Genomic DNA, 22968 nt, shown 5'->3' with positions numbered 1-22968 from the left:
AGTATTTATGTTTAATATTATGACTTACTATGTTTTATAAAAGCTCATCATGTACTTCACGTTATATTTCCGCTCATGTATGCCTCATGATGGTTCATCAAGTCATGTGGTTCGCTTGGTCACATGCAGTCAGGCACCGAGTGCCGTGTTACGCCCAGGCCATGGTTCGGACGTGACAAAAAACGTCCACATTTCATAAGCACGAAGGAAAATTTATATAGTATATAGTGGTATATATTATGAGCCCATTTGGATTGGCTTATAAGTTGCTTATAAGCTGTTTTTAGTTTTTTTGAGTGTTTAGCTGGCCAGCTTAAAGTCATTTTGTGCTTAAAATAAGCCCAAAAAATTAATTGGGCCAATTTAACTTAGCTTATTCAAAGAGCCCAACATATTTTTTTTAGCTTATAAGCTGTTTCTAGTATATAAGCTATCCCAATTTTTTTTTTTTTTGACTTATAAGCTGTTTAAGCTCATAAGTTGCTTTTTTTTTAAGCTCATCCAAACATGCTCATAGTGAAAGAGGTCGTTAGGGGAGTTTTTATTTTTATTTTGTGGCGAGTCGTGTCCTGGCTATGAACCCCAGGGAATTCGAGAAGAAAGTAGTGATTTCGGAGAGCATGGAAGAGGGGCAAGGTAAGCAAACAGTGGCAGTGCTTCGGAGATTTCTGGCTGTGCAGCAACGTAGAGCCCTAGCTTATGCCACCCTCAAAAGGTAAGCTCTTTCGGCGCCCAAATCTTGTCTATTTTGGGTTATCGAAACCAATTCATACGACAAGGAACCGAAAGCAAATCAAAACCCAATAACAGAATAAATCAGCAAAACAAACTTTTTTTTATTTTTTATCATCACTGCACAAGCTACGCCAAACTTATATATATATATATATATATATATATATATATATATATATATATATATATATATATATATATATATATATATAACCTTTCCCTCCATAAGGATAAATTCAGCTAATAAGGGCATAGTGAAACTGAATAATCATCATATTATACATCAATTACCACCTTGAGTCAAGTGTGTTGCGAATACATTTCAACTTAGTTCCATCTTCAAGGTACTATGTTACCTACACACCCAAGGGTGTTGCCTAGTGGTCATGAGGTCTCATGTTCAATTCTATGTTCTAGCCAGGTTGTAAGTATCCTGTGGAATTAGTCGAGGTGCGCGCAAGTTGGCCGGACACCATGGTTATAAAAACAAAAAAAGGGTACTATGCTACCTACCTAAAGTTTAGCTTGGTTGTTATGTGTCTTAACCCTCTCGCTTCAATTGGAAGTAGCACCTAGCTAGTTATCAATTAAGTGAAACAAACTTCAAGATAGACCTATCATCCGGGAATTTTTCCCTATTTTTTTCATTTGTACCCAGTTCTACCATTTACTCTCACGTTAAGTTTCTGAAAGAATGCTCTAGCTTAGTCAGCCTCTGAGGATATACTAACATCTCCTCAAATCAAATTTATGGAATATTAGGACCAAGGATGACAGCGACATGCATTGCTGACAATGCTTATAAAATTCGGATGCCTATCGTCCTTTATTGGACTTCTTTATTGTTCAACTCCTCTGAAGACACACAGTTGCACACACAAAAGATACTTGTGTTCCAATTGCCTCTTCTTCTCCCTCTGAATCAAACTTTTCCTTGCTGTAATAGTCGTAGTAGCATCCATGATACAAGTCAAATCCTAGATAAAGAAATAGAAGAAGGCGCACAGATAGAAATAAGATTATTGCGGATACGCTCATTCAAAATTATGCTCCGAAGGTCCATCAGGATATATCTGTGAGTTCTCTGGCTGACCCATTCATAAAGAGCATCCAATGGTTTTGTTTCCTCATTCCTGCCTAAATCAACCTTTGGATTATCACATGGATCCTCAAGATAGACCCACGTTCCCTATTCTGTCCATTTTCCACCCCCAACACAAAAGAATTGCATTGCCACTAAATAGGAGATCGACGTACCTCCAGCCAAATGTAATACCTTGTTTTACTTGTCTTAGAAAAAGATGGATTAGATGCTCATATCTAATACCCTGGTCATGCATCCTTCGATGAGTCTATATCAAGAAGTGTAAACCTGGGTTTCTTTGACTAGAAGGGTGTGGAGCGGAGTAGTACCAGTTTCAAGTTAATATAGAGCTGAGCTCTTACTTTGCTCGCGTGTTTTGATGCTGACTCTCTTATGAACTCCCTACTGGTTGCCTCTCTTATTTGAACAAAGGTTTGGCTTTGCTGAGAAGGCTTGGATCATGAATTCACTGATAAGAAATCTTTCTTTTCCAGCTATGAAGTGTTCTCTTGTGTGATGGTGGCTAATGAAGCTATATTGACTCTAGACAAACCATCAGAAGAGGGTGAGAACGCTATAGTGTTGTCAAGGGCGCTCTTAAAGCGCGCTTAAGCCCTGAAGCTAGGCTCGAAACATGTTGAGCGTGTCGCCTCGCTTTATGTGTGCTTCAGTGTCATCATCACTTTTCCTTGCCAATGAGCCTCTTTTGAAGGGATGACACTAGATAATTGGTATTTCACTTTATCGTAATGTTTTTACGATTTCTTTGTCCATATATTTGTTATTCATGCGTATTATTATTAGTCTTGGACTAATAATATATATATTTGTATTTTTGCGCCATTGCGCCTTTTTTTTTCAGTAAAGCCCCCGCTTTATTTGTGCGTTGCACTTAAAGCCCCAGCTGACATAGAGCTTTTTTGCGCTTTTCGCTTTTGACAACACTGGAACGTTGCTGAACTAGATGTTATATGTTTTGAAGAGGTGAAGAATCTTTAACCACCTTTTGTTGCACTACATGGAAGTAGTTGCATAATTCCTGTAGTCATATGGAACTTCATGGCGATGCAGCCCCAATGCTGCACCCTAGATGGCAAAAGTCAAGTAGCCGAAAACATAAGCAGCTTAGGTTCTGACCCCAGTAGCATGGGCCACGTGGAATCCCGTGTGAATCAGGAAGGACCACCTTGCAAGGCTAAATACACTTGGGGTGTCCAATAGAGATTCTTCAATCTGCAATAGCCCGAAGATTCTTCTCTTCACTAGTAGGCTTGGCGCTTAGTTGATTTGAAAATATGGAATAATGCAAGAAGACATGGAAGATATAGATCAAGAATCTATTAACATATTTACGAATCCCAATCCTTGAAATATAGCAACCCACCTTGATCTTAAAAAATCGATGAAATGCGATGTCATAGGCAATTTCCTATGAGGGTTGGACCCCAAAGTCCGTAGAAGAAAGGGAAAACTCAATCATGCAACTGAATTTCCAAGCGGAAGGATGAGAAAAGAAAATCCGTCCGCCCGCCGGAAGGATCAGTTTGACCAGGGCTCAGATCAGACTTCACCGAGTAATGAGAAACTTAGGACCTGCTAGGAAAGATCAATGGTGTGTTTGGGAACTACTATATAATTACTAGGGTAATAATGACACAACTTAGTAATTACATAGTATGGTAATTACATAAATACCTGTTTGTTTGACATAACATGATTACAATATAATTTCTAGCGTTGTGTTTGGTTGCAGTAATTACTATTACATAGTTAATATTTTCATAAAAAATGAACTACTTAGTTAATTTTTTTTTTTTAATTTTAAAATATAACATTTCTCCCTCTGTTTCAATTTTTGTGAACCTATTTATGTTTAGTCCGTCTAAAAAGAATAACCTCTTTCTAAATTTGGAAGAACTTTAATAAACTTCTCATTTTACCCTTATTGTAAGTTTTTATAGCCACACAAATGAAGTCGAGGATTAGGGTAGAAGGGTAGTGGGTAGTCTAGTGATGTCGCACTTGGGAGAGGTAGGGGCTAGCCCCCTCTACACGCATTCTTAGTATTAGTATTATTTAGTAATCGCGTAGTTGTCTATTCTTCGATGTATATCACTATCTGGTGCGCTTTTGCTTTGTATCTTGCTCTTTTGCTGTCATATCTTTTTGTGGCTGCGTCGAAGTCCTTTTCCTTTATTTTCTTTTTCTTTTATTTTCCTTTCTTTTCTTTAATAATCTTCTCTTTCGAGCCGAGGGTCTACCGGAAATAGCCTCTCTACCTCCCAAGGTAGGGATAAGGTCTGCGTACGCTCTACTCTCCCCGGACTCCACTTTGTGGAATTTTACTGGGTATGTTGCTGTTACATGCTTACAAGAGAGTGAGCATACTTTATGTGCCACATCATCAATCAAGTGTATTTATTTCGTTTTTAGAAAGTCTAGGAGCGTAATAGGAGTGCCGCAAAGTATAAGTGTGTAATTGGAAATTCGAGACAAGTTCAGGGGTGTTTTTATACATTTTCCGTTTTTATACCAACTCATGTAAATATAATATGAAATCATGAATAATAAAAAGATAGATATGAGTTTAGAAAATATTTTTCTATAATGAATAGAAAACAAAACTAGTAACATACAACCCTGTTTTTTAGCAAGTGTTCCTTATAATAAAAATTTATATGCAATTCTATCTAATTTTGCTCTAGCATTGGATGTTGAGCTATTATTTTCAAACTGTTACAATCATGAACCAAAATTCATCGAATTAAATATTTATTTCGCCAAAGATAATAAATAATATAAGATACATTTCAATATAAAAACTCATAAAAATGCAATAGCATGAAACGCAACACATAATTTAGATGAGAAAAAGAAATGGAAGAGAAGAGCGTTAAAAGAATAATATATTTGATAGAGAAAACTAAAAGAGAATTTGAAAAGTCAACTTGCCCTCTGTTTCAAAATGTTTGTCTTACTTTCCTTTTTAGTCCGTTTGAAAAAGAATGCCTCTTTCCCTTTTTAGCAACTCTTTAATTCATACTTGCCACGTGGCATGTTCAAGACCACAAGATTAAAGGGAATTTTGGTACATTCTACATATCTTTAGTTAACAACCACAAGAGTCAAAAGTCTTCTTTACTTTCTTAAACTCCGTGCCAAGTCAAAACCAGACAAACATTTTGAAACGGAGGGAGTAATTACCAACAATTTTTACCTCTTCCTGAGAATTGAAGAGTGTGGTTGTTCCCCCTCAATTACACCCAATTCCATGTTGACCAAGTAATTAATTGGCTGGACTAGGAAAATGATTCCCCTACCTATTTTCAAGTAAAGAACTAGAAGCTTCTAGGAAATTCACACACCATGCAGACTTATGTGTTCTAAGATATCTTTTTCTTTTTGGGCATAAACATCGAAATGTGAAGGGCATAGATATTATATGGACTGTTATATCTCTTTGGAGTTGAATTTTTTCTGTTTACAAATCATGTAGCACCTCCTTGATTCCTCTATTTAAATGTAAACAAATATTTGCTGATCAGAAGAAAGGATCTTTTTGTTTTGCCAACTTCCAGTGATGTCTTGGAAACCACATTATCCTCACCCTGAAAAGACTAAAAAGAAAAAGAAAAGGAGGTAAGAGAACAACCATGGATGATGAGGGAGATAGGTAATTGATATGGCATTCAAGCTTTATGATATTCATTACTTACTGAAATGATGTTTTAGCTATTAATAAGTATTTCTGTTTCTCATTCCTATTTTGCACCATCTGTGGGCAGAAACCAATATGATATGATTATCTTAGCTGTAGCTTCTTTCATGTCAATTCTGATTGCTATGACTTGAGGTTTATGTGTTCTTTTAGAGCATAAAGAGGTATAATTTTCTTTTATCTTTTAATCTGGATGTGTTGCACTTCTAAATGGTCTGCTCATGTCCTTTGACTTACAGAGGTTTTGAAGATTATATGGCTTCGGGAGTAGAATCAACTTACCAACAGCTATGCAGTGAGATCACTGTTGAGTTTAATGATTGTTCAAAACAGGTTAGTATGATGGTGCATCATGCAGATATTAATCCAGCTTCTGGTTTGTTTTCGAAGGAGGGGAAGACAGGATTGAAGATAGGATCGTTATCCCATCTTTATCTGTGTAATAACAGTTCACTCAACTGTAATCCTTCCTATGAGAGAACTTTCTTTAAGTGTTACCTTCTTATCAAAAGAAGAAAACCCTCCTTCCGGATAGGGATGAAAAGTTCATCTTAGACCCTTTCCCTCCCGTTGACCTACACCAATCGCGCTGTCACTCCCACCTAATAATATTTATAAATTTTCTTAGTATGTATAACTAGTACTATATATATAAGCAATTATGGAAATTTTTGTCGTCCTCACATTCCACAGGGACCCACAGGGGTAATAAGTTGCATACGTGGCTGTGTTTTGCCTTGCTTTCCTTTTGAAGATTTTCACTTTTGCAAATTCTCACTTTTGCATAAGTGGCATTTGTAATTGGTCTTTATTGCTCCTTATTAAATACTCCCTCCGGATAAAAAAGAGTGTCCACTTAGCCATTTGCGTATATACCCCTTAAGAAAATACAAACTCCTAGAAAAAAATAGGTAATTTGACTAAACTATCCTTAGTTAAATAGGTATTGGGATTTGATCACATAGTACTTAATAGGGGCAAATCTAGAAAATAAGGTTAATTCTTTCTTGATTTGATAAGTGGACACTCTTTTTTACTCAAGAAAAAAAGGCTAAGTGGACATTCTTTTTGATCCGGAGGGAGTAATTTTTTACTCCTTCATCTCAAAATATTTTTTATATAATTTTTGAAATACTAACTTTTAAAATATTGAATTAATCTAATTCAATTAGCTCCAAAGACTAATCAAATTGCCTTTAAAAAAAAAATGAAACCTGACAAATATTTTGCCACGGATGGTGTATATTATTTGTCCGTGTACGTTCTGGTAAAAAATATAAACAATTTTGGAGCCAAAGTTTTGATTTGCAAGCGGAGCATTATTAGGTCTTACTGTATTGTTTATTAAACCTCCAATATTTTGTTTCTTAAGTGAGCTCAGATTTGCTTATAAATATCTGTTCTAAGGTTATTTTTTGGTATAGTTTTAAAATCTTTTACTTTATTAATGTATTTTAATTATTATTTACTAATATTGTTGTAAGATGTGGGATTTCACTGGGCTGTTGTTGTTGTTGTTGTTGTTGTTGTATTGTTGTAAGATCATTAGATTTATTTGTGTAAAAACTCAAAACTAAGGTTAAAAATATTGTAATATAAATTTGGAGTTAATGAAAAAATTTGTTGCCTTAGGTGATTCTAGAAGATGAAAACATGAGTTTGCCTAATACATGTGAGAATAAAATACATTATTAAAATTTTATATGAGTTTAAGATAAACACAAAATGAGTTTGAAGCATGACGAAGTTAGCGTGTCGCTACGTGTTTGGTCGAATTCTGTAGCGCTTTGATTCAAATTCAGTATTTGTGTTCGTTGAGTATGTATATATTATAAATTTAGGTTTAAAAAATTAGGATTCGGATCTCATAAACTTCAAATTCTGACTCCGCGTTTTCAAAATGAAAGTTAAGATATTAAAGGAGTGAAACGAAAATTTTGCTTTTATATATTGAAAATGTACTCTTTTTTTTGATAAAATATATTGAAAATATACTTATTTGAAATATTATTATTATAAAGTAAAAAAAGTGTAACATAAATTATATTTTTTAATTAAAATATCTATTTATATATCTTGAGTCGTGGAACTAGTAGTTATACAAAGACTGATTATAGAAGTATTCAGAGGTAGACAATCTCAGCTACCATCCTACACTTAATGCATAACCAAATATGAGATAAAGTTTATCCATCCCATCAACAATGGCTTGTAGCTCTGAACAATGGCATCATTGTTGCGATTTCTGAGCATCTTCACTGCTCCAGGTCCTTGAAATGGAGTCTCAGTTTCTAACTGCCCATTGCTTCCGAGAGGATCTGGCTCAACTTTTGAGATCTGTCCAAAATCTGGAAAAGACGAAGCTGCAACTGGTATTTCTCTGTCACTGAATTTGCAGTTAGTTATTATAAAAATTAGCTGTGCATTAGTATGTGTTCTGTTTGACATTTTCTTTCAATGCATCAGTGGCTCTTCATAATTTCGTTAAAGCATACAAACTTTAATGTTTACATGCTTAATGTTCCAAAAGGTTTACATGTTGTGGGCCGTGCATGGCTTAACCCTCAATTCTCTTTATGCTTGTGTTGGTTCATTTGTTGCTTCTATTTGGTTAGACTAGCTTGTTTAGGTTTCATGACCAGTGAGATTATTTTATATAGGGTTTTGCTAACCTATAGTTCGCAAAAATACCCTTACTGACACATCAAAGAAAAATGGTGGGAGCTGCTTTTAGTCTGTTTTGCTCAAAAAGTAAAAACTCCTCTTTCTCTGCTTTTCCATCTGACCGTCTCCATCATCTAATGTGAAACCATTCCTCATCACTTTTAATTTGTTATCATTTCAACTCCAAACAAAGAGGCACGACATTGTGAATGAGCTAGTACATACTACAAATGCAAAGGACAATTCAGTGCCTTGTGAATGAACCCATTTTGACATAGTGGTTTTTGTGGAGAAGTAATTGGGGAAAATGAGCTAATGGGGGATGAATTAAAGGAGGATGCATTTGCTTTCATTTGGAAAAGAATCCATTGAAGTTGAAGATAATACAAAGAACAAATTTTTTGTTGTTTATTTCATTCGTTTAATTCGAGATGAAGAGACACACATCTTTTCCCTATAATTAAGAGAAAATTGTCCAAGCAAAAAGTATTCGGTCCAGATAGATGTGATTTACAACTCCGTTTGAAAGCATATGTCGATGGCAATTGATTCTAGAATTGGATGAGTGATTCTTTGAATGTTCGAAGCTCTCATTGTTTGCGTCGATAGAGACTCGTTCGACTATGAAACATGATATTCATTTTCCCAAGCTCTTCTCGACATTAGCATTTGGGGGAGAAGCCGGTAGGGGTGAAACATCCGAGGAAGAGGAAATCAGGGATGAGGTATGGAAGATTGGGGTCTAGGAATGTTTGGAGGGTGTAAAGAATGGATCTTAACACCCCACCTCACGCTCAGGGTTGAACATCTGGTGCGTGGGCAATGTTTCATATGGGAGCCCAACATCGGAAACTGTGAATTGGGCGGGCCTGGCTCTGATACCATGTAAAGAATGGATCTTGGGCCTAACTCAACCCGAAACGCTAGCTTATGAGGGGATGATTGTACAAGTCCATATAAGGAGACCATGTGCCCTTAACCCATCGATGTGGGACTCTTAGGGATTTTTAGCGAAAGACCAAAAGAGCCCCCCCCCCCCTCTGAAAGTCTCTATTTTAATTAGCTGATATGGTTTCTTTTTGAACTAAAAAATGGGTACACTGCTATCCTACAACCTTCATGTTGTAGGTTAGCAAAACCATTTTATATATTTTAAAACATTTGTTTGAAATGAGAAAGACTGGCCGATCTGAATTTTGTTAGTCATAACATTGGTGGACTTGTTAATAATCTATTCCTGTAAAAAAGTGATGAACATAATGAGCTTATGACCACCTACAAAAGTTGGAATTTGAGTATTGGAAGCAGCTGTTGAGTACTCCATTTTAATTGAATTGTAGTTCGAGGATCTGTCTGTAACATATTTCCGTGAGAGTGCTTACCTTTGCGATGGTAAGGCAAATGCCTTAATGATAAAACTAGACTAAAGTTCGCAGGGAGACAGTGAGAAATGTAATAAGCTGGAACGGACAGGCCGATTCCAAACAGGAAAGGAACATGTACTGTATTTCAAGGACTTAATAAAAGTTGTGTTATCAAGGATAAGACATTGCAACAGAAGAGAGAGGGGGGAGGGGGGGAGATATTAGCTGAACAAGTTCTGGCTCTTCTTGTTGCTGGACAGAATATGGTTTGGATACTCTCTGGATTTTCTATACTCATTGTATGTAGAGGTTGCAACCAACCCCTCCCTCCTTCCCCCCCCAAACAATAACAAAAACGAAGAAATAATTTTTTTGCATTTCAATAAACTCATGCAGTCTCATGCAGTCATGCTGATGAGAACAGTAAGGGTGGAACTTCATTATTCTGCTTTTCTTTTTCATAGGTAATGTGTGCACATCATTATTTAAGTCATCTAAAGGTTTCATAAATGTGTGAAGGATTCCTTTGAAGATCCTTTTTTGTATGAATTATTTTCTTGATAACTTACATTAAATTATGTAAAGAATATCACAGTACCTCATTCAGTTCACATATCAATCAGGACCTGACTCCCAGTCTGTAAATGTGGTCCAGACTAAGCTTCTATGCCACAACGTCAACTTAATTTTATCAATTTCATTTGGTCTTACATTGTTTACCTTTCTTGCCTAGCCACCTATCATAATCCTGAGGAAATTACTCTACAATTCCCTTTATCCCAAAACATGTAACGGGAATTTCTAATTTTCTAAATACTTGAACCCACATTATAATTTTGTCCTCAACAAGAAAGTTTGAAATATGTTCTAGATTATCTACTAAAGAGGAGCTTGAGAGAAAGTAACTGTGATTAAATTGCTTAGACTGTGTATATCTTAGTACCATAGAGGTTAGAGTTTGGAAAATAACATACTCCCTCCGTTTCAATTTGTTTGTCTGGTTTTGACTTGACACGGAGTTTAAGAAAGTAAGAAAGTCTTTTGAATATTATGGTTGTTAACTAAGATACGTAGAATGTACCAAAATGCCCTTTAGTCTTGTGGTTTTAAACATGCCAGGTGGAAAATTGGAATTAAAGGGTTGCCAAAAAAGGAAAAAAACTTTCTTTTTTAAACGGACTAAAAAGGAAAATAAGACAAACAAATTGAAAGGGAGGGAGTAAAACATTAGCTGTGCTAGTTTTTCTGATGTTCCAAATAGTTTCACTGTCTAAGTGTTGTATTTGAAATCAAATACCGAATAGAAAACGTGTTATATCTGTAATGTTGGTACCATAGGGACTTTTTAATGGTCCCTGGGTACTCTGTGGGGATTTCAACACTACAAGATCCCATCAGAAAAGAAGAAAGGAGTCAGAATAACAAAAGCAATGACAGATTTCTCTGATTTCATTGAAGATATGGGTCTGATAGATTTGGATCTGAAAGGAGGAAAATATACATGGAGAAGAGGAGTGAATCATTCAACTGCAGCTAGACTTGACAGATTTTTAATCTCTGAAGAATGGGATATACACTTCAGAAATATTAAGCAGTCCATATTACACAGAGTGACTTCAGATCACTCACCCCTACTATTACACAGTGGTAATTGGGAAGCATCATACTCTTATTTCAAGTTTGAGAATTGGCGGCTTCAATCTGAGGGTTTCAATGATAGGCTCAAAAGCTGGTGGGAGTCTTTCAGTTGCATAGGAAGACCTGATTACATTCTTGCTTACAAACTTAAAGCCTTGAAAGAGAAACTGAAAGAATGGAGCAGATCTGCTCAAGGTAATTTGGGTATTCAAAAACAGAAAGTGTTAGCACAAATTGGGGAACTGGACAGAATTCAAGATCAGAGATTATTGACTGAAGAGGAGATTGCAGAAAGGGTATCACTGTTGACGGAATTTGAAAATATAGCAAACCATGAAGAAGTAGCTTGGAGGCAGAGATCAAGGGCTTTATGGTTAAAAGAAGGGGATAGAAATACTAAATTTTTCCACAGAACTGCTAATGCACATAAAAGAATGAACAACATTGACAAATTAGTAGTGGAGGGAGAAAGTATTACAAGGGCAGATGATATCAAAAAAGAAATTGTCAACCATTATGAGAAGCTATACACTGAAACAGAAACCTGGAGACCTCAATTCAATATGAGGGAATGCCCAAGAATCACTGAAGAAGAAAATCAAGATCTGATGAAACCTTTTGAACATCAGGAAATTCTGGAAACAATCAAGGCTTGTGCAGGTGACAAAGCACCTGGACCTGATGGATATACTATGGCATTCTTTTGCAAAGGGTGGGAAGTTATTGGTCCAGATGTAGTAGCTGCAGTACAAAATTTTCATGGCCAAGAAATATTTGAAAGACGTTTCAATGCCACTTTTGTGGCACTTATCCAAAGAAGGTTCGAGCTGTGGAGCTAAATGATTTTAGACCTATTAGCCTCATTGGTAGTGTCTATAAAATCATAGCTAAACTGTTAGCTGAGAGGTTAAAGAAGGTGATACATAGACTAGTTGATGGGCATCAGATGGCTTTCATAAGGGGAAGACAGATTATGGATGCAATACTCATAGCAAATGAATATGTGGAGGCCAGACAGAGAAGTGAAACACCTGGAGTCCTATGCAAGCTGGATATCCAGAAGGCATATGACCACCTAAATTGGGATTATCTTTTGGGAATACTTCAGAAGATGGGCTTTGGCAATAAATGGATCAGGTGGATCAGATATTGCATCAGTACAGTGAAGTTCTCAATCCTGATAAATAGCTCACCAGCAGGTTTTTCCTTTCTAAGAGGGGTCTGAGACAGGGAGACCCTCTGTCACCTTCTATGTTACTCGGACTCCTCAAGAATGGACACGGGTGCGTGTCGGATCCTCCAAAGGTAGTGCATTTTTGAAGGATCTGACACGGGTGCGGCATCATTTTTGGAGAGTCCGAGCAACATAGGTCACCTTTTCTATTCATCGTAGCTATGGAGGGGATGAATGATATGCTGAAAACTGCTAGAAGCAATGGTTGGATCAGGGGTTTTAACGTAAATAACAGGGTTGACAATAATGTGGAAATATCTCACCTACAATATGCAGATGATACTTGGATTTTTTGTGATGCTGAGATGGAGCAGTTGAGAGTACTGAGGGTTATTTTCATCATCTTTGAGGCCATTTCTGGGCTTCACATCAATTGGGGAAAGAGTTTTATCTATCCAGTGAACAATGTGGAGCAGATTCGTGTGTTAGCTGATATACTGGGAGGGAAAGTAGGAGAATTACCCACAATATATTTGGGTATGCCTTTAGGGGCAAAAAGCAAATCAAAGGGGATATGGAGTGGAGTAATAGAGAAGTGTGAAAAAAAAATTGACAAACTGGAAGATGCAATACTTAGGCCCCGTTTGGACATGGTTTGAAACCATGGTTTGACATACAATTTGGATATTTTAAGTTGTATTTTCTCTTATAGACATAAAAACCCCACAAATTGTGAAAACTATCAAAACATTCTCAATTCTTATACAATCTTACCAAATGAGCAAATCATAGTTTATAACAAAATTAGTACACTGTTAGAAGGCTTTTCTAAAAAATGCAACATCAATTAATCAAACTTTACTTCAATAAAATCGAAAATTTAACATGAATAGTAATGATTTAATATAATCTTCCCACATAAATTAAAGGTTTGTAGACATAAATAAAGGTTGGTGGAAGTTAATGAGATTGGTAAATGATTGATGGGGGTAATTGTTAAAAATATTTACCAACTTATGGGTTTTTTTAACAAAATATTAACTTATGGGTTAAATTTTGAATTTAAAAAAGTTGAAACCATGGTTTCAAACCCCAAACCATGCTTTTTGGATGATTTGGGTTCAAACCATGGTTTCAAACCAGGTTTCAAACCATGACTGAAAATTGATGACCAAACGCTGGTTTGAAACCATGGTTTCAAATCATGGTTTGAAAATTGATGGCCAAATGCCTGCTTATCTTTGGGAGGGAGATTGACACTTATTAATAGTGTTTCAGATGCATTACCAACATATATGATGTCATTATTTCCAGCACCTGCTAGTGTGATAAAGAGAATAGACACATTAAGAAATAACTTCTTTTGGCAGGGAAATAGTGATGACAAGAAATTCCATTTAGTTAAATGGGAAATTTTGCTAAGAAGCAAGGAGGAGGAAGGTCTGGGAATAAGGAATTTGAAGGCCCAAAATCAGAGTTTGATGATGAAATGGTTGTGGAGATATGCCTCAGAAGAAGAACCTCTATGGAAGGAAGTTATCAGAAAGAAATATGGGGAAGAGGGTAGTTGGACCACAAATACAGTAACCACCCCATATGGTTGCAGTGTTTGGAGGTCCATGAGAAACTTGTGGCCAAAGATGTGGAATAACTCAAGGTTAAAGGTAGGAAATGGGATGAAGATATCCTTCTGGAAGGACAATTGGACGGGACAAGGTTCCCTACAACAAAGCTTCCCAGAAATCTACATTCTTAACCAACAAGAAGAAGCAACAGTAGCTGAGGCATGGTTTAATCAGGGATGGAACTTGACTTTTAGGAGAATGCTAAATGACTGGGAAATTGGGAGGATAACAGAGTTTTATAATGTCCTAAATCAGTTTAAGGGCATCACTGGAAATGCATATGCTATGGTATGGCAAGGAAATTCCCAAGGAAATTTTAAGGTGGCAGAGGCATACAGGATTCTAACCAAAGTAAACAACCAAGTGGGTTGTTGGCCATGCAAAATGATTTGGAAAGTGAAGATACCTCTGAAAGTAGCTTGCTTCTCTTGGTTGGTGGCCAAAGAAGCAGTATTGACACAGGAGAAACTGAGAAGAATGGGTTTTGATCTATGTTCTAGATGTTATTTATGTGGGGAACAATCAGAGATAGCCAACCATCTCTTTTGTCAAATCAGAAGGAGAGATGGAGGGTTGTCCCTGCATGTATATGGTGGATTGTATGGAAAGAGAGAAATCAGAGATGCTTTGAAGATAAACATAGTGACATACAGAAGCTGAAGATGAATTGTTTAGCTCTCTACTATTTTTGGTGTAAGCAGGAATGTCTAGTTGAAACAGAAGATATCTTTGATGTTTTGGATAATATGTAACTAGCAATATAGGAAGGCGCTTTTTTGCTATAATCTGTAATAGTTTGGTTGGGGGATTATACTTTTATGGTATAGTATACCTGTGGATATATAGAATGTTAACATTGTCAAAAAAATTAGGAGCTTGAGAGAAAGTAATTGCGATTTAATTGCTTAGACTGTGTATATCTTAAGTTACATTCTGGGTGTGTTCGGTATGAAGAAAAACATTTTCCGGAAAATGTTTTCCAATTTTCTCATGTTCGTTTGGTCAAAATTTGGAGAACTTTTTTTTTTTTAAGGAAAACAAGTTCCTTAAAAATGGGAAAAATGACTTCCCTAATCAAAGTAGGGAAAACAAGTCCACAATTGGCATTTCACCTACCACCAAACCCCAACAACTCCCACAACCCCACGCACCTCCCCCACCTACCACCCCTCCTGCACCCCACCTCACCACCACCCATCCCTACCCCCCACCTTTAAAACAAAAAATTGAAGTTTTTAATTTATTTTTTTTGGATTTTCTACACCACTCATCCCCCCTCCACCCCCTCCAAAAAAAACAATCTTCCAGAAAAGTTTGAAAAAGTTTTTTTACACCACCCACCCCCACAACACCCCCCCCCACCAAAACAATTTTTTTTTGTTTGATTTTTTACACCACCCACCTCCACGACACCCGCCCCCCCCCCCCCCCCCCCCCCCCTCCAAAAAAATTATTTATTTTTTTTAAAAAAAGTTTTTGAATTTTTTTTTTGGTTTTCTACGACAATCCCCCCCCCCCCCCCCCCCCCCACCACCACCACCACCAAACACCTCCTCCAAAAAAATTAATCTTTTTTTAAAAAGCTATGAAAAAATTTTCTTTTTTGATTTTCTACACCCGAGCCCCAAATTTTTTACTTCATAGTTAATTTTACCTTTATAAAAAATTTATAAAAATAAAAAGTTTGTGTGGTTAAATTTGGTGTTGGATGGGTGGTGGGGGTGGATACTGTCACACCCTAATCTTACTAGGGTGTGATGGGCACCCGACCCCATATTCGGAGCCGAGCGAACCCGCTGACTATTATTACATGCATAACCTCTTTGGACTTCTAAATCAAATAAACATGAAATACATAGTAAGGCTTTCAGAATCTTCCATTCCATCGTACTCAAATCAAATATAATCTGTAATCACATGGACTTTATAACATAACACAAAATGACGCATCGGCTGATGGAGCCGCTTACAAGACTGACTTCCGATACCCACAACTCTGTCTGCAAAGTCTCTAACTCCAATCAGAAATCATAACATACAAACTCCTACTCGGCAACACTTCGGAAGGAAGTGGAGCTCGCCAATCTCGCTAGAACATCTTCTAGTAATATCTTCCACTCATCTGGATGTACCTGCGTGGCATGTAACGCAGCCCCCGAAGAAAGGGGGTCAGTACGGAATATGTACTGAGCATGTAAGGCAGGAATCACAGTAAAAGGATCATAACTGATATAAGGAGTGCAGAAACATGTACAATGTCTAGAATACCAAAACTCTTGCCTTTAAAACATAAATCATGCATATCTTTATCACATACCGTACTCGGTGGATAAAATCATATCATCATACTTTCATATCATCGTGCATGCATATACATATACATATATATACCGTACCCGACCCTCTAGTGAGGGACTCGGTGAGTAGAGTCTTGCATGTCAACATCATATATCATATATATATATATATACCGTACCCGACCCTCTAGTGAGGGACTCGGTGAATAAAGTCATGTCATCATATCAGCATGCTATCATATCATCATGCATATACATATATACATACCGTACCCGGCCCTCTAGTGAGGGACTTGGTGAATCAAATCATCATATGCCCTCCTGGCCGCCATAACACATCATCATCTCATCATGTCATCATATACATATACCGTACCCGGCCCTCTAGTGAGGGACTCGGTGAACAATGCAGTGGAGTGCGCACGATAACATACCTGGCCCGGGACTCGGTGAAAGACATATTGAGGCGTGCACGAGCAGAGTAGTGAGAAACTATATGCATATAAATTAAGACTCGATAGATAGGTGCGCAAATCGACACTTGAGGATCATAAACACGTTTCGGGTCAATCCGAGTTAGTATGAAAAAGTTATGGACGTTTTAGTACAGAACCTTCTACGAACGTTTCAGAAGCCATTTTTGGAAATCAAAGCAACAATCATGTTAGGTACCTTTCGAATATCGTTATGGATCAAATCAAATAGAGCTTTTGGAACCATATGTACGTATCAAAATATATCAAAGACTCAATGGAATAATCAAACGTGCTATCATTTGAAAATCAAGACTTTAGTCATATCAATTGTCTCTCGAATGCCATTCGGAAACATATCAAACAGAATTTCGGACATCATAGGTACGCATCAAAACCACATGAAACAGCTTATGGAAGTCAAGAATATTAGCCATCCTAGTGGCTCTAAGAATAGGAGTTTCTTTGAAATCATACATATACGTCATCTGCTCGTTTCATAAGGATCATGCCAAAAGAAAGAAAGGATAAGCCTTACATACCTGCTCCACATCCTATTAGCTACGCTTAATTGTCCAAGCTCGTTATCGCTAGTCTACATTCAAGAAGATTGACACAATCATTAGACTCATTATCGTATACTTGTCTTAATCCTTCAAATGAGTTCATTTATAATCTGCCGAAATTTCGGCAGCATTTCCCCTGTAAATACACCATCCCCGAGAATCTAACTCGGCCAATTTATCAACAACAAACCCGAGAATGCAACTCGGCCAATTTATCAACAATAATCCGAGAATTCCACTCGGCCACATTATCAACAATAATCCGAAATCTTCCAAACTTAATAAGGACAACAACAACACATTGCTTTCTTCCAAATTCATGAACTACACCAACAATCTACACATTAACAACTTCATCAATCAATTCGAAATACATTCTAACGTTAGTAATTTCTTTTACATAATTCGACAACATTTTACTTATGTTCAATTCAATCACAACAACCAACTTACAATCTTCCAAACTCAATAAAATCAACACATTTCTCACCTCCAAATTCATGCATTATATCTACAACCACACGTTGACAACATTATCTTCACGACACAAGAAACCATGCTAATGTCATATTAGTTCCTTCAATAATCCCACAATGATCACAACTTCATTTCAAGTTATCAAACCTTCATTTTCATCATGGAATCCACAACAACAACAATCAAAGCACTAAATAAAATCAATTCATCATATCTACACAACACAACACATATACGGCCAAGCACCAACCTACACGGCTACAACATAGCATTCACACTTTCATGAATTTCATCCATTTCTTTACTCTACAACATATACAAACCATCCATAACATATAAAAGAGGATCAAACCTTACCTTTTCCACTTAGCTCTTCAACTTGGCTAGAGTTGTGCCTTGCAAGAATGAATGGTTTTATTGCTCCAACAACCACTCCATGTTAATTAGGGCCTTCAAATTAGTTGGAATACTAGAAGAAAATAATTTCTTGATCAATTTCCATGGACCAAATATTTGGAACCATGGCCGAACACCCTCTTCTTCTTTTTCTTTCTTTCTTCTTCTCCAAGCTTCTTGAATTTGTGGTGAGAAATATGACTAATAAGTCATATATATATGCATACATATTTCATCCATGTGGGCCAAAGTCCACCACACTTGGACGGCCACAATGGTCCCTTCAAGAACTTTCTTGAGTTTCTTGTGAAATTCCCATTTTGCCCCTAGCCTTTCACAATATTACCATGAACCTCTTTGCGAATTTCCCTTTTTACCCTTAGCCTTTCTCAATATTTCCACATCAATAATTTTCATAAGCAACTTGTGTACTAAACAAGATCAAAATATGGCCTTGCCCTTAACTTCTGGCAATTATCTTGAATTATCCGAACGTACAAAATACGGGCTATAACAGATACAAAAAAATTTCTCATTTTTAATAAAAGTTAAATAAAATATATGAAATAGAAAATTTGGGAGGGGGTGGATGGTGGTGTGGGGTAGGGTTGGGTGAAGATGAAGTGGTTGGAGGGTGGTGGTTGGGGGGGTGGTGGGGTGGGTGGTGGTGTGGAGTGGGTGTGGGAGTTAGTGTGGTATGGGGTGGTGGGGTTGGTGGTGCATGGGTGGTATTTTCCGAAAAATATTTTCTACCAACCAACCGAACATGAGAAAATAAGTAAGAAATTCACTTATTTTTCACTACCCAACCGAACATGAGAAAATAAGTAGAAATTCACTTATTTTTCACTACCCAACCGAACATGAGAAAATAAGTAGAAATTCACTTATTTTTCAAGAACACATTTTCCTCCATACCCAATACACCCTCTATGTAGTTGTGCTAGTTGCTTTGATGTTCGAAATAATTTCACTGTCTTAAGTGTTGTAGTTGTAATCAAATACCAAAAGTGTTATATCCGTAATCATAGTTGTGCAATTAGGCAACAAACTTGAATGAGAGCTTTCTCTTCTTGTAGATGCTTTGCATCATTGAATATCCACAAAGTATTTTCAGGATTTGAATGGTATTTTGTTAGCAACTTCTTCATAATTCATGCTTCTAGTCTTGTTTGACAATGAGGTTACAACAACAACAACAACAGCCCAGTGAAATCCCACATCTTGGGGTCTGGGGAGGGTATAATGTACGCAGACCTTACTCCTACCAAGGTAGGATGGCTGTTTCCGAGAGACCCTCGGCTCAATAGAAGCATAAAAAGGGGGTCAGATAAGGTTAAAAGATTTAAAACGATATTGCAATGAAATAATGCAAGCGACACAGTAAAACAGGATAATCAAGGAATTCAAAGCGATATGAAAATGCAAATCACGAAAGCGGCACAGATAAAATAGAGTAGTCAAAGTACAGAAAGTAGCAAATAATAACATAAATCAAAGCACAAGAAATTATAATGCGCTAATGCGCCTACTAATAAGGAAAGATAACGAGACTTATATACTAGCCTTTTACCCTAATGTGGGTCCTCCACACCTTCCTATCTAAGGTCATGTCCTCGGTAAGCTGTAACTGCGTCATGTCCTGTCTAATCACCTCTCCCCAATATTTCTTTGGCCTACCCCTACCTCTTCTGAAACCATCCATGGCTAACCTCTCACACCTCCGCACTGGGGCATCTATGTCTCTCCTCTTCACATGCCCAAACCATCTCAGTCGTATTTCCCGCATCTTGTCTTCCACCGAGGCCACTCCCACCTTATCCCGAATAGCCTCATTTCTAATCCTGTCGCTCCTAGTGTGCCCACACATCCATCTCAACATTCTCATCTAGGCAACTTTCATCTTTTGAACGTGAGAGATCTTAACTGGCCAACACTCCGCCCCATACAACATAGCCGGTCTAACCACCACTCTGTAGAACTTGCCCTTCAGTTGTGGTGGCACCTTCTTGTCACATAGCACTCCTGAAGCTAGCCTCCATTTCATCCACCCTACCCCAATACGATGTGTGACATCATCGTCAATCTCCCCGCTGCCTTGCATGATAGACCCAAGGTACTTGAAACTACTTTTCTTTTGGATGGCCTGAGCACCAAGCCTAACTTCCACGCCAACCTCCTGGGGTGTCTCACTGAACTTACACTCTAAGTACTCTGTCTTGGTCCTACTCAGCTTAAATCCTTTAGACTCCAAGGTATGTCTCCAATCCTCCAGCTTAGCGTTAACTCCACTACGAGTCTCATCGATCAGGACTATGTCGTCCGCGAAAAGCATACACCATGGCACCTCACCTTGAATTTGTCGCGTCAATCTATCCATCACCAAGGCAAATAAAAATGGACTAAGAGCTGATCCTTGATGCAACCCCATCACAACTGGAAAGTGCTCTGAGTCCCCTCCTACTGTCCTTACTCTAGTTTTAGCTTCCTCATACATGTCCTTGATCACCCTAATGTATGCTACAGGTACACCTTTAGCCTCCAAACATCTCCATAGGATTTCTCTTGGAACTTTATCGTAAGCCTTTTCTAGGTCGATGAATACCATATGCAAGTCCCTCTTCCTCTCCCTATACTGCTCCACCAGTCTCCTCACAAGATGAATGGCTTCTGTAGTTGAGCGTCCCGGCATAAATCCGAACTGGTTCTCTGAAATAGACACGCCTCTCCTCACCCTCATCTCCACCACTCTTTCCCACACTTTCATAGTATGGCTTAGTAGCTTGATACCTCTATAGTTTTCGCAACTCTGGACATCCCCCTTGTTTTTGTATAGAGGGATCATTACGCTCGACCTCCATTCTTCGGGTATAGAGGGTACTGTTCACAGCGAAAAAACCGGAAAAGCTGCCGGAAAAATTCGCCGGCGACTGAGCAGCGGCTATCCGGCAGATAAAAAGGGAAAAAAGTAGAAGAGAAGAAGAAGAGGAGAAGAAAAAGGAAAAAGCGAAAGCAAAGTAAATGTAGCCGGAAAAGTCGCCGGCGTTACCTGGTCGCCGGTATTACCTGAATGTGATAGTGGCCGGAAAAGGATCTGAAATATCAGATATCAGATCTAATCTGATCTAAATCTCAGATCAGATCTGAATGTTTGACAATGAGGTTATGACTTAGGAAATAAATCACTTAAAACTCTGAGTTTGCATTTTTGGAAACATGCTCAAAACCCAAAACTTGAGATGCTGGATGAAACTTTGTTGAGCAGTTACATGGATAGATTTTTTATCAATTTTAGTAGCCTAGCTCTGACCAAAGCAAAAAGTTTCAGAAAGCTCTCCAGAAGATTTCAAAAAACATTTTCCAAAGAATAAAGCCAAAGCTAATGGTAGCTTCAACTAATAAACTACATAATGACAATGATAATTGATGTGTTTTCAAGAACATTATAATGATGGTAATGAACTTATAGTTAGACTTGTAAAAACTCCTGTGTTTAGTTTTGCCGTGTTTGACTGGACACGACTTTAAGAAAGGAAGACTGACTTTTGATAGATAACCTAAAATTACATGAGAACGAAAAGTACCCTTAGGATCTAAGGATCTTAAACTTGTTGTGTCACTTCCTCTAAGAGCATGTCTTTAAGGGAAAAATGGAGATGTAACAGTTTTGGTGTTTTTAAATGTAGAAAGGTGTCAATCTCTTAGGAACGAACTAAAAAGGGAAGAGTTCCATATAAAATACAACAGAATGAGTATATTTTATCCTCTCTCTAGAATCCTTGCTCAAACTATCTTCTCATGATTAACTTTTCTTGTCCTATTTATCCTAGTTTCAAGAGCTGGTCCAAATTTTCAATGTTCAGAGTGCTGACATGTATTTTGTCGGTGTATTTGAGACACGTGGCAAGATTCCATTGCTTTTTTATGATTTTGCTTGATGTTTTCTCACAATTTGTCTGGCAGACTGCCACAATACAAGTCTTGAAAAGAGCTGGCCGCCCCTCAGAACGTCTGGTGAGTCATGAGAATTGTAGATTCAGTAAGGCAACTGGACATGAATGCGTGCACATCCAGAAGATAACCGAAGCTTCAGGCACTGAAGAAGCAGAAGCTGATGCAGAATTTGATAATGCTCTCAAGGAGGCTATCAAAGGTGTTCAAGATGCAGTAACGGCAATAAATGAACATTTGCAAGAAGTTAGGTACGAGATTGCAGCACTTGAAAGACTAAAGATGTAGTTGATTGACTCTGCCTTTTAAGTTCTTAAGCCATGGAAAGTCACCACATAAATTCCAGGGTGATCAAGCCTCAAGGATTATTATGTACATTGTTCATCATAGTGGTTTTCATTCATGTAGATGTAGGCAACAAACATTATTCTTGGTGGTGGTGGTCATGACGAGGTGATGTATGTATTGCATTGAGATCTCTAGTTGACAGTTTATCCTTGTGAAATTTGATTGTGAATTGCAATTTCCGAACTGGCTTGCTCTGGAATGGTAGAAGCTAAGTTCTATCTCCAATTATTCTATCTCCAATTAATCTTTCAAAATTCACTGCTCGGTTTCATCTTAAAGAACCTCGGCATTGTTAAGCTAATGTGTCTTGAACTTTTTTCTCACTGTATGGTAAGAGTGATAAATAAGCAGACTCATTGTCAACCGAGTCTGACTTTATCATGACTTCTTTGCCCTTGTTTTTTTCTCATTTTCGCATTGCTTTGATTTGCCTGTCGGTATCTGACTTTTCTCCCCTT

General features: G+C 37.5%; 1 protein-coding gene across 1 annotated transcript; it reads left to right on the top strand.

The window, feature by feature from the left end:
- Positions 1-499: 499 nt before the first annotated feature.
- Positions 500-22735, top strand: LOC132636084 (uncharacterized). The gene is made up of 4 exons (XM_060352758.1): positions 500-715; positions 5777-5870; positions 7805-7909; positions 22175-22735. Exons 1-4 carry the CDS (start codon positions 576-578, stop codon positions 22448-22450), a joined length of 615 nt encoding a protein of 204 aa, XP_060208741.1. The 5' UTR covers positions 500-575; the 3' UTR covers positions 22451-22735.
- The last annotated feature ends 233 nt before the right edge of the window (positions 22736-22968 follow it).

The sequence above is a fragment of the Lycium barbarum genome, chromosome 1 (genome assembly GCF_019175385.1).
Source record: "Lycium barbarum isolate Lr01 chromosome 1, ASM1917538v2, whole genome shotgun sequence".
Classification (NCBI taxonomy): Eukaryota; Viridiplantae; Streptophyta; class Magnoliopsida; order Solanales; family Solanaceae; genus Lycium; species Lycium barbarum.
The sequence above is the reverse complement of the archived record's forward strand: the minus strand, read 5'-3'. Positions and strand labels throughout refer to the sequence as shown.

Excerpts from the sequence above, each read along its gene's own strand:
- LOC132636084 (XM_060352758.1), top strand. The coding sequence starts at position 576 with ATGAACCCCAGGGAATTCGAGAAGAAAGTAGTGATTTCGGAGAGCATG. Across the intron at positions 716-5,776 it reads GCTTATGCCACCCTCAAAAG|AGGTTTTGAAGATTATATGG; the intron begins GTAAGCTCTTTC and ends TTTGACTTACAG. Across the intron at positions 5,871-7,804 it reads TTAATGATTGTTCAAAACAG|GTCCTTGAAATGGAGTCTCA; the intron begins GTTAGTATGATG and ends TCACTGCTCCAG.